General features: G+C 36.1%; 1 protein-coding gene across 18 annotated transcripts in view; it reads left to right on the top strand.

Moving 5' to 3' along the window:
* The window catches only part of DENND4A (DENN domain containing 4A), a 130339-nt gene that overhangs the window by 47106 nt on the left and 70347 nt on the right, over nt 1-12886 (top strand). For all 18 annotated transcript variants that reach the window (XM_077939605.1, XM_077939601.1, XM_077939595.1 and 15 more), the window contains 5 exons: nt 3567-3636; nt 6437-6606; nt 7374-7612; nt 11519-11585; nt 12655-12713. In XM_077939605.1, coding sequence (XP_077795731.1) covers nt 3567-3636; nt 6437-6606; nt 7374-7612; nt 11519-11585; nt 12655-12713 — 605 coding nt within the window. The remainder of the gene's footprint in view (nt 1-3566; nt 3637-6436; nt 6607-7373; nt 7613-11518; nt 11586-12654; nt 12714-12886) is intronic.

The following is a 12886-nucleotide window of genomic DNA, read 5'->3' as shown; positions in this document are numbered from 1 at the left end:
AAGATTAAGGGTTTTTGTTTTTTAGTAAGATATTTACAGATAGCCAAACGTATTATTTTATGTGTGTTGTGTGTTTTAAATAAGAGAGATATTTTAGTATTGTTCTCTTTCACTTTAGTTTGACCACATTTTGCTATTAGCTATTCATCATTTGGAAGGCTGACAGATACTTAAAGTTGAAAAGCAAAGATTTGTTAGGTTTTTGAATACTCAGCAGATTGTCATTTCATGATAAAATATTTTTAAGTGATTGTATAATGCAATTTATGATATCTTCTCTGATTGTTATTCATCAGATTTTTAAGTATGTATAAATGAGAACTTTATTAAGTGAGTGTGAACTAAATATCAGAGAAACCAAAGTTGGAAAATAATTTATATTCAGACACTTGGCTTCTTACATGAAAATACTTATGTAACTTGTCTGTATTTTCTGTAATACTGATGATTTTTCCAAAGTTTTAGTCCTGACCTTTAAGTATCTACTTGTCACCTGGCCTTTGACAGGTATATAATGCATTTTTTATTCAGAAATAACTCTAGTAAGTACAATTCTTATTTCATTCTTGAAAGGATTACACAAGAAACAAGCCAACAAAAAGGCTTCTGTACATCCAAAATAGATACAAAGTTCAGACACTAAAAGCTTATACTTTGAGTCTCTCAGAGCTACCCATTAATGTTTACTTAGTCTTATGTAAGTAAACTTTGTTATATTCAGATAATAGTTAAGAAAATATATAATATGCCAAATGGCGATACATGCTAAGGAGGAAAAAAAATGCAAGAGAGGGGTGATAGGGAGAACTAGGCAGGGTGGAGGGAGCCTTGTTATTGTATGTAAAATGGTGAAAGGAAGACTCTCTGATAAGGTGATATTTGAGTTTACTCCCCACGAGGTGAGGAAGTGTGCCACGTAAATATATCTCTCATTACCTATACCTCAAGTGGTGACATCTCTCAAGTTTGTGTGTCCATTTCAGACCACTCACCTTAGCTCTATTTAGTTCTTCACTTGGATGTCTAATAGATGTTTCAAACTTAACATGTCTAAAACTGAACCCCTTATCTTCACCCCAAATCTGCTTTATCCACAGTCTTCTCCATCTCAATTGAGCTTCTTCCTTTCTTTTACTCAGGCATTGGCATCGTCTTTGACTCTTATACTGTACATCATATAATCAAATAGGGTATTTTTTTGGTCTCTATTTTCAGAATATGCCCAGAATCTGACCTCTTTTCATCATTCCCACTGTTGCTACCCATATTCAAACTCTCATGATTTTTGCCTGGATTACTGATCCAAAATAATTATGAGTACTTGCTTTCTTCCTTGTCTCCTACCCCCACTTCTCAACATAGTACTCAGAGTGACCTTTTGACTGTAAATCAAATAATGCCTGTCTTCTGCTCAAAACTCTCCAGTGGCTTTCACTATCTCCAAGAGTAATAAAAGCCAAAATCCTTAAAACAGCCTAAAAGGACCCATATGATCTGGCTTCCTTATCTCCCATCAGTAGCTCATTTACTCTTCTCTACTGTCATTGCCTCTTTAGCTCTTAGGTCATGATGGGCATACTTCCGTATCAGGGCCTTTCCTCTTGACATTCCTTCTACCTAGAAACCTCTGCTCCAAGATTAGTTCATTCAGCAAATACTTTATGCAGCACCTATAATGCACCAGGCACTGTTTTAGGTATTAATGATAACAGAATATAGAACTTATCAGAGTGGATGAAAATAGATGATAATAAATTTTAAACAAATAACTTTTAAAGTATAGTATGTTAGAAAGTGGTAAGTACTGTAGTGAAAAAGAAAACCTACAGTAGCATAAAAGGGGATTGGGAGTAGTGGGAAATGACTTGCAGTTTTAAATTGAGTGGTCAGGGAAGCCCTTATTTGAAAGTAATACTGGAAGGCAGGTAGTTAGTCATTCAGATATCACAGGCAAAGAATGTTTGAAATATAGGGAACAGTCTGTGCAAAGGGCCTCAAGGAGGGAGCATTCCTGGCATGTTTTGGGAACAATAAGGACAATGGTGTGTCTTAAAGCAGAATAAATTATGAGGAGAATAAAGAGATTGGAATTGGGGGTAGATGATCAGGGCCTTTAGGTGATTGTAAGGACTTTGGCTTTTATTCTGAGAGAGACTGAGATTTTGAACAGAACAGTGACATGCTCTGACATTTGATTGAAAAAGATCACTCATTTATGTAGTGATAGACTGTGGCGGGAAGCAAAGGTGGAAGGAGGAAGACCGTTTGGGAGATTATTGCAATCCAGGGTAGTAGGGGTAGAGTTGTACAAATCACATTAAATAGTAATAATAAAAATTTTTATTATATACTTTTAATTATCAGTGACATTACACTTCTTCATTTGCATGGATTGCGTAAAGAATATGTTTCATAAAACTATTTTACCCTTATTTTAAAACTTTTAAATAAATTATGTATATGGTTATTTATAATACTTACTGAACTACTATGTGTGAGCCTGTGGGAATATAGTGGTGAAGAAAACAAAATCCCTACCCTCATTGAGCATATATTCAAGTCAGAAAGACATTAACAAGCAAATATAGCATGTAATGATAAATAAGAATAAAAAGAGGCTGGGCATGGTGGCTCACACCTGTAATCCCAACACTTTGGGAAGCCGAAGTGGACGGATTACCCGAGATCAGGAGTTCGAGACCAGCCTGGCCAACACGATGGCCAACATGGTGAAACCCTGTCTCTACTAAAAATACAAAAATTAGCTGGGCATGGTGGTGCACTCCTGTAATCCTAGCTACTCCTGGAGGCTGAGGCAGGAGAATAACTTGAACCAGGGAGACGGATGTAGCAGTGAGCCGAGATTGCACCACTGCGATCCATCTCAAAAAAAAAAAAAAAAAAATCAGCCAATCATGGTGGCACGTGCCTGTAATCCCAGCTACTTGGGAGGCTGAGGCATGAGAATCACTTGAATCCAGGAGGTGGAGGTTGCAGTGAGCCAAGATCGCACCACTGTACTCCAGCCTGAGTGACAGCGCGAGACTCCGTTAAAAAAAAAATTGGAAGTTAAGTTATTCTTTTAAGGAGTGGTGATTAAAGTCTGATTTGGAAATGAATTTTGGAGAAAGTAGGAAATAAGGAAGTGGATTTAACAAATTACAACTCTTGAGGCATAAAGGGTTGCAGAAAAACCTAGCAATATCTGAAACAGATTGTGGAGTCGAAGGTATGCACTTGAGTTGATATTTCGTAGTTTATCATTTATACCCACAGTTTGGACTTAGAATAAAATCTAAATGGTTGTGGCTTAGCTTTGTTTAAAAGAGTCAAGTTTTCTTCATGTTATTGCTGTTGCAAGGGAAAAAAAAGTTACAATTTACTTCTGAAAGAAAAGTGGACAGTGATCCCAATAAAATGTTGACAAAACAGCCAACTGAAAATAGCTAGCAGAGAGAAATTTGTTACTACATCTTAGATAATGCATACTAGAGAGCTCAAAGAGATTCCTTTTTATCAAGTTCCTACCTTTTAAAAATTAAATATGTCTTTTTTTTTAAATCCAGTGGGGATCAGCGGTATACTTGTGTTATAAAAAATCAGTGGCAAAGACGAACACTATATCTTACAAAGCTGGTAAGTGTAATTTTTCATGGAATACTTCATATATCTGTGTATTACAGGGCCCAGAAAGGTTAAAGAAAAGAAAAAAACCTGCCTAGGATGTGTTAGGATCAGAACTGGGACTACAATCCATATCTTTTGATTCTCATTTTTGTCTTCACTCATATGTTTATTGGATGCTTGATGAAAGATTAATTTTAAAATAAAGCGGGCTTTTATTTTAAGCCTTGGGTTTAAATAAATAATAAGGATATCTCAATTATCTTTAAGTTTTTAAATCAGCAGAAATATGGGAAAATGTATTTTAATTTTAGATTAATATTTCTTTAATACTTAAATTTAGTAAGAGCTGTAGTTCACATGAAATCATGTTTCATAATAATGAAAAATATTACAAACCAATTTGAAGTTTTATAATGCATAGTCAAAATGCCCAATTTTCAGAGACCCCAAAATATCAAACATAGTGATCTTATTTACAAGAGAACAGATTCAGCCTTTTAAAAATTGCTTTTATGCAGGGCATGGTGGCATGTGCCTGTAGTTCCAGCTTTTTGGGAGGCTGAGGCAGGAGGATTGCTTGAGCCCAAGAGTTCAAGACCAGCCTGGGCAACATAGACCCCATCTTTAAAAATATATACATATATACATATACATGTGTATACATGCTTGTGTTTAGAGTTCTAGACTCAAGTTTCTCTTTTACATTTGATTTTTTTTTTTTTTTTTTTTTTGAGACAGGGTCTCATTCGGTTGCCTAGGCTGGAGTACAGTGGCATGATTGTAGCTCACTGCAACCTCAGACTGTTGGGCTCAAGGTATCCACTTGCCTCAGTCTCCCTAGTACCTTGGACTATAGGCGTATCCCAGCATGCCTGGCTAATTTTTAAAATTTTTGTAGAGACAGGATCTTGCTTATGTTGCCCAGGTTGGTCTTAAACTCCTCTGTTTAAGCGCTCCTCTTGCCTCAGCCTCCCAAAGTGATGGGATTACAGGTGAGGGCCACCATACCCGGCCTTTGATATTTTTGGATCTACAATTTATCACCTTTTTTTATTTTTATTTTTTTGAGACAAGGTTTTGTTCTGTTGCATAGTCTAGAGTGCAGTGGTGGGATCATAGCTCACTGCAACCTTGAACTCCTGGGCTCAAGCAGTCCTCCCACATCAGCCTCCCAGCCTCCCAAGTTGCTGAGACTACTGAGAGTACATGGTGGCATGTGCCGCCATGCCTCGCTAATTTTTTTTTTTTTTTTTTTTTTAGTAGAGATGGAGTCTTGCTGTATTGCCCAGGTTGCTCTTGAACTCCTTGGCTCAAGTGATCCTTCCACTTCAGCCTCCCAAAGTGCTGAGATTACAGGCGTGAGCCACTGTACTGGCTTTCATCAGTATTTCTTTTTCTTTTCTTTTTTCTTTTTTTGGAGACAAAGTCTCACTCTGTTGCCCTAGGCCTAATTTGTAGATATCCTCAAGAAGATTATGAGTCATTCTCACTTCTCACTACCAGAATCCGTTCCTCTATTTTGTTTACCAATGGATGCAACCATTGAAAGGCTGGAGTGCAATGGCATGATCTTGGCTCACTGCAACCTCTGCCTCCCTAGTTCAAGCAATTCTACTGCCTCATCCCAAGTAGCTGGGACTACAGGCACATGCCGCCATGCCTGGCTAATTTTTTGTATTTTAGTAGAGATAGGGTTTCACCGTGTTACCCAGGCTGGTCTCAAACTCCTGAGTTCAGGCAATCTGCCCGCCTCAGCCTCCCAAAGTACTAGGATTACAGGTGTGAGCCACTGTGCCCAGCCAGCCTTCATCACTATTTCTATACTTACTTTATGACTTTATTACCTCATGACCTGAGAGAGTAGTACAGAGTTAACTATAGATTCTCATGGGACCTACTTGCTGGCTAGCATGTAATTAAATGATTTTAGAACTGCCTTGGACCTTAGTTTATCTACTTCATCTCATTTTATAGATGAGAAAACCATACTCCTGTAGTATGTCGTTTGTCCAAAGTCACAGAGATATTAGTGGCAGAAGCAACAACCACTTACATTCCCCCAGTTTATCTTTTTGTCTTTGTAGCTGTCTAGTGATAATATCTACTTGACTTTAAGGGCTTTATGGCCAGGGAACCTATTTTCTGTTTCTAGTTCCACAAAATGAGGTACAAGGTTCTTCCTGGAATGTATTCAGTGGAAGATGCCTGGACCGTTTTCCTAATGTGAAATCATAGGCAACTTAAAACTCTATCTTCATATGATCTGGTGTTATTTAGAAGCTGAGCTTGAGTTGGTACTATTGCTAAGACATTGTAAATATGTGACTCTTCTATTTTTATGAGTAATTTTCCTATATTTGTGCTAGAAGTTAACATATACTCCTATGGGATATGAATTTTAATGTGTAAAAGCACCCCTGAGGGAAAGTTATTGAGAGCTGATGAAGTAGATAGATGAAAATAAACCATATTGAAAATTTCAAAAACTTAGTATGCTTTCTAAGGTAGTGTGGCCACAAACTGAATTTTTAGGAGTATGTTTGTGCATTTCTGTAGGATATCTTTTTCTTGTTAGCTTTAACATAGCCTTTATGGATGAAGCTTGATAAATATTAAGCAGTTAGTTAATAGTTATAATGTTCAAGGATTAAAATCTCTATGAATCCTACCAAAGTATTCACTGTCATTACATACATGTCATGCTTTGGCATTCCAAATGTGTGAAATAACAAAGCATTTTATCATCATTGAACTAATAAGTACCTAAATTCAAGAGATGATGACTTAATATTTATTGTTGTTTTTATAGGCCTAATTTGTAGATATCCTCAAGAAGATTATGAGTCATTCTCACTACCAGAATCCGTTCCTCTATTTTGTTTACCAATGGGTGCAACCATTGAATGTTGGCCATCAAATAGCAAATACCCTCTCCCTGTATTTTCTACATTTGTTTTAACTGGAGCCTCAGCTGAAAAGGTATGTGTTTGACAATTTGTATCTGCAAATTTCTTGTACATTTTCAAGTTTTCTATAATGCAAAGAATAGTAGGGGAAAAACTGATTAAATTGAATGCATTATGCATACTTTTCCACTTGATTAAAATAACTGTATCCAGGGACAGGAAAAGAGAATTTTTATTCAGTCCCATCCACCTAAATGCTTTTTTGTGATTGTAGTGAAACATTTTTTCATCATCAAATGACGATCCTTCATTGGTTCACTTTCTGTGATAAAGAAGCTTTGAAAGTAACATTATTAAATATATAATGCAGTTTAGAATTATAGACATGATAGTTGGCAGGGACCTTAGAAATTATCAAGTCTAACGTCCTTATTTTATGGATAGGAAAATTGATGTCCCGAGAAATTCAATGAATTGCCCAACGCTGGAATTTGTATTTCCTTATCTAAATTTTCATCTCACTTTCTACCAAATAATTAATTTTCAATCATTTTCTTCTAGAGAATATTGATAAAATTGCTTCCACTCTTTATAAAACAAATAAATTTAATCAAAATAACCTTTTCTTTCAATAGTAAGGAGACATGAGAATAGCACTATATAATTCTTAGATACATCAAGAAAGCAGGAGGGGTGTCTCTTCATCACTGTGTTCCTAATACCTGGCCTCTCACCTGGCTCACAGCAAGCATTTATTAAATATTTAACTGATGATGTCATTTGGATATATGATACAAAGTATACAAAGTATATTTACTGGATATATTACTTGTTTTGCAGGTTTATGGTGCTGCTATTCAGTTTTATGAACCATACTCTGAGGAGAATCTCACAGAAAAACAGAGACTTCTTTTGGGTTTAACATCAGCAGATGGGAAGTCTGATAGTTCCAAAACAATTCATACTAACAAATGCATCTGTCTTCTTTCTCACTGGCCTTTTTTTGATGCATTCAGGAAGTTTCTGACTTTTCTGTATCGTTATTCCATCTCTGGGCCTCATGTCCTTCCAATTGAGAAGTAAGTTAAGTGTTCTTGGTTCAACATTTGACAGATCTTTCCATTATGTGGAAAATTTGTGTTGGCAACTGGGTAAATTTTGTATGGATACTAGATTTCTCAAGAGTTATTTGAAAAAAATGGTTTATTTCAGTCAGGTAATATTTCTCCATTGTGTGTTTGTGGTCTTGTTATTTAAAATAATTTTGTCTCCAATGAGATGAAATTAATGTTTCTTTTTTTTAATGCTCTTGTAAAGTTTAGAGATCCTAATCTGGACAAATGCTGAAAATTTTTTACTAATTTTTAAATTCTTATTTTACATATACTTTAAATTTATTATGAACCTTTAAAAATGTTTCTTACTGGGGCTGGGTGCAATAGCTCACACCCATAATCTCAGCACTTTGGGAAGCCAAGGCAGGCAGATTGCTTGAGTCCAGTAGTTTAAGACCAGCCTGAGCAACATGGCAAAACCCTGTCTCTACAAAACTACAGAAATTAGTTGGACATGGCCCATGCCTGTAGTCCCAGCTGCTTGGGAGGCCAAGGCATGAGAATCACTTGAACCTGGGAAACGGAGATTGCAGTAAGCCATGATCATGCCACTGCACTCCAGCCTGGATGACAGAGGGAGACCCTGTCTCAAAAAAAAAAAAAAAAAAAATTCCTTACCGTATTTACATATAATGAATGTAAAGGAAAAATTAGATGAATGCATTTTTTTTCTTTGGCAATATACCCAGTAATGGAATCGCCAGGTCTATTTATTTTAAAGATAACAAACCCATTACATGTTAATATAAATGTCTTTTTTGAAAAATAACTTTTCCAAAACTAAAAAAACTTTAGTGAGCAGAAGGGCATTGTTTTACATTTTTGCAAATCTCTAATGTCTAGCTTAATTGAACATAGCCGGGCTTCCATATATGGTTCTGCATTCAATCTGTTGCAGTAGTTGTTTTGGTTGAAATATACAAAGAAAGCCTGGCCTCCCACAGATATGTAGATAGAAAAGGGAGGGATTTTGAATAATATTTTCAGAAAGTTTTGGATATTCTTTTTTTTTGACGCTGCACCAAGCTTGACAAATGTTGGTTTCTTACAAGTTATTTGCAATCTAAAACTGTAGTAGTGAACTTTGTCAGTTACATTAAAATCTATTGGTCTGGCCAGGTGTGGTGGCTCACACCTGTAATCCCAACACTCTGGAAGGCTGAGGCAGGAGGTCAGGAGTTCAAGACCAGCCTGGCCAACATGGTGAAACCCTGTCTCTACTAAAAAAAAAAGAAATACAAAAACCAACCGTGGTTGCTGGTGCCTGTAGTCCCATCTACTCTGGAGGCTGAGGCAAGGAGAATTGCTTAAACCCGGGAGGCAGAGGTTGCAGTGAGCCAAGATCATGCCACTACACTCCAGCCTGGGCGACAGAGCGAAACTCTGTCTCCAAAAAAAAAAAAAAAAAAAAAAATCTGTCGGTCTGTTTGACTCTTTGGGGGAACTTCCAGTTATGCATTATTTTGTAGCATTGTGCATTGGTCATTTGGAAAATGCTGATTTGCCAAGTTAAGCACATCTTCCAAATGTAGACACATGTTATTATTAATATTAAAAAATCACATTTGTTAATATCACCACCTATCTTAGAAAAGTTTTTGAGCATTAGGAAGCTTTCAGGCTCATGGTGCAGAATTCTAATTTCCACTTGAAAGTTTGTATTTAATTATTGGCAAATACTGCCAGTAGCTGGGATTACAGGCGTGTGCCACCACACCTGTCTAATTTTGTATTTTTGGTAGAGATGGGGTTTTGCCATGTTGCTCAGGCTGGTCTCGAACTTCTGACCTCAGGTGAAACACCTGCCTTGGCCTCCCAGAGTGCTGGGATTACAGGTGTGAGCCACCGCACCTGGCCTGTCAGTCATCTTTCAAACAAAAATTGCACTCTGTGGGAGAAAACCAGCAAGTTCACTCACAACTTAGTTGTACAAGTGCATTTCCAAAATCAAGACAACCATTGTACTTCTGTATACAACAGAAGTTCTTTATGTGTAGTTTCCCTTTCATCATACAGAATTTTAAAAATGTACACTACAGCCAAAACTTAATACAATTAGTAATATTTACTGCTAATGTTGACACTCTTACTGCAAGTGTATAGTAGTAAAGAATATAGCAACTACTAGTACATTTTGGTGCCACTGCCTTGATTCATAGTAAGTCACCAGCAGTTTTACCCACAATGCTCTTGCACTGTCAGTGCAAATGTCAACATTGTGCAAAAAGCAAATGACATCATATAATTTTTTGTTTGCTTGTTTTTTTCTTTTTCTTTTTGTTTTTTGACACAGAGTCTTGTTCTGTCACCTAGGCTGGAGTACAGTGATGTGATCTCAGCTCACTGCAACCTCTGCCTGTTGGGCTCAAGTGATTCTCATGCCTCAGTCTCCTGAGTAGCTGGAATTACAGACATGCGCCACCACATCTGGCTAATTTTTGTATTTTTGGTAGAGACAGGGTTTTACCATGTTGGCCAGGCTAGTCTCAAACTCCTGACCTCAAGTGATCTGCCCACCTTGACCTCCCAAAGTGCTGAGATTACAGGTGTGAGCCATCGCGCCTTGCCTGTTTTTGTTTATGAAGCAGCGTCTCACTCTGTTGCCCAGGCTGGAGAGCAGTGGCATGATCATGGCTCACTGCAGCCCGGACTTCCTGGGCTCAAGCCATCCTCCCACCTCAGCCCCTCCAAGTAGCTGGGACTACAGGCGCATGCCACCATGCCTGGCTCATTTTTGTATTTTTTGTAGAGACAGTGTTTCACCACGTTGCCTAGGCTGGTCTTAAACTCCTAGGCTCAATCAGTTCACCCGCCTCAGCCCCTCAAAGTGCTGGGATTACCACACTTGGCCAACATCATATTGTTATTATAAAAATAGTTGTGACCTTGCAGATCTTCCCTGAATGGATCTTGAATATCTTTAGGGGTTTGTGGATCACACTTTGTTTTCTGCTGTTCTAACTACTTCATAATTCAAGCAGATGTATATGCTGTGGTATTCATTCCCCGCTTAATGTTTGTTTAGATTATGAGTACTTTAATGGTAGACATTGGTGGCTTTATGCCTTTTATACATATCCTATCATGTCTGTTGGTGTGTTTTTATATAGTAAACAGGCAAAACATATTTGTAAATTAATAAATTTCTAGTATTGTCTATCTAGTTGAAATTTTCTTTGTTCTGAAACCAAGATGATTTTGAAATAATGTTTTAAAAAAAAATACAAACATTCAGACTGGAACAAAAATTTAAAAAATAATTCAGAAATAAAATAGCTTATTCTCCCCCAGGAAAGATTTTTCACTGTGGTCGCTTTTTTTCTGTTCCATAGTGTTAAAAACAAAATCCATAGATCTAGCTTTTTATCTGTCTTATTCTGGGGGAAAAAACCCTACAAAATCATTAATATAATTTTTAACGTATTGTTAATAGAAAGAATACTGTTCATTTTTTAGAAGCTATTAAATGGTTTCATTTTTTTCTGGAGCACTTTAAGTGTTTGTTGTATATAAAATATGAGCAATTCACTAAAAAGCATATTGTAAATGTAAGAATTTACTTTTTGGGTAATTTCCACATCACTGATATGTCACATATTATCTAGGTAAAAGTTAAACAGACTTTTAAGACAGTGATAACAAATGTTGTTGAAGTGAATACCTATTAATGTGAAAAGTCACTGGGTTTAAGCAGAAGCAACTTTAATGGGATGAATGATTTTTGATTGTTCACTTGTTTTCATAGTATTGGGGATTTCAAAATAATAGGTACACAGGGTTTTGACTCAACTTGGACTTGTGGAGACATGTTGACCTTTATATCATATGGCATTCACTTTGGAATCACTTACATTTTTGTTTGTTTTCAAGGCATATTTCTCATTTTATGCATAAAGTTCCTTTTCCATCTCCTCAGAGACCACGGATTTTAGTTCAGGTGAGGTTTTTATGTTTTTGATTGGGGGACCTATGAGTTGTTATTGGCTCTGTCAAAATGTAACATAAGAATAACAATTTTGAATGAGGAAAAAAACCTAATGAGATTTAGAGAGAACCAGATACTATTCCCCATTGTAGTTTGGGCCCTTAATGTTTTATTGACTCCTCCCAGACATCTCCTGCTTTTCTTAGAGAAAGCGTTCAAGAATTAAAGAAGTGGGTTGAAGTAGACATTTTGAATACACAGAAAGGAACTTTTTTCCCCTAAATTTATTGTAGGTATTTGAAAGTTTGTGCCTTTGGCAATCATATAATAAGTTAAATGTATTAGAATAGATATAAGGAAAAGTTATGTTTGCATAAATTTCAAAACATAGATAAGAGTAATTACATTATTATATTGATACAGATAAAATATCTAAAAAATATTATTTTGAACTTTATATTCAGTCTGAATATCCACATGTCATTTCTGTCTTGTTTCCTGGTATTTAGTGTAAGAAAATACATAGCACATTCAGTTTAAATAACACACAAAAGATTGTTTTATGGTGGAAGTTAACAAACTTTTTTGGTTATTGGTCATACAGTAAATATTTTAGTCTTTACTGATCATCTGATCTCTGTCACAACTATTCAGCTCTGCTGTTACAGCACAAGAGCAGCTAGGTAATATGTAAAGAATGAGCATGCCTGTATTTCAGTAAAACTTTATTTACAAAAACAGGCAATCTATGGATTTGCCATGTAGGCCATAGGTTTTTTGACCCTGGTATTTTGGTATTAAATGAATAATTTAGTCTTTCAGTGTGAATTTGTTAAAATGGCATCAGGGAAACCATTGAGGACAGAAGAAAAGAGGATTCACAGTAAGAAGAGTTAGTAGTTGGAAGGGGTCAGGAGCTGTTTTTTAAGATCTTAGTGAGTGATATAAATTGTTCTGATACTGGTAAATGGATATAGTGAAACTTCATGGGCATAATCATTATTCTAATATTTTTAACAGAAAGTGATGTTTTAAAGTTCATCTTTATGTTTCAAATTCTTTATTTTAAATCTTCTTCCAGTTATCACCACATGATAATCTAATTCTCAGTCAGCCTGTGTCTTCACCTCTTCCACTAAGGCAAGTAAAACCTCATTTCTATTTATTTTTCTCTCAATCTAGCATAATATTCAAATATTTTCTTTTTCCTAGCTAAAATTTCAAATGTTGATGGGAATACTTCTCACTGAACTACTACTACTATAAATTTCTTTTACTTAATGTTTGGGTTGCAGTTAGTAACGAAAAAAAGG

Source organism: Macaca mulatta, chromosome 7 (assembly GCF_049350105.2).
Source record: "Macaca mulatta isolate MMU2019108-1 chromosome 7, T2T-MMU8v2.0, whole genome shotgun sequence".
Taxonomy (NCBI): Eukaryota; Metazoa; Chordata; class Mammalia; order Primates; family Cercopithecidae; genus Macaca; species Macaca mulatta.
The sequence above is the reverse complement of the archived record's forward strand: the minus strand, read 5'-3'. Positions and strand labels throughout refer to the sequence as shown.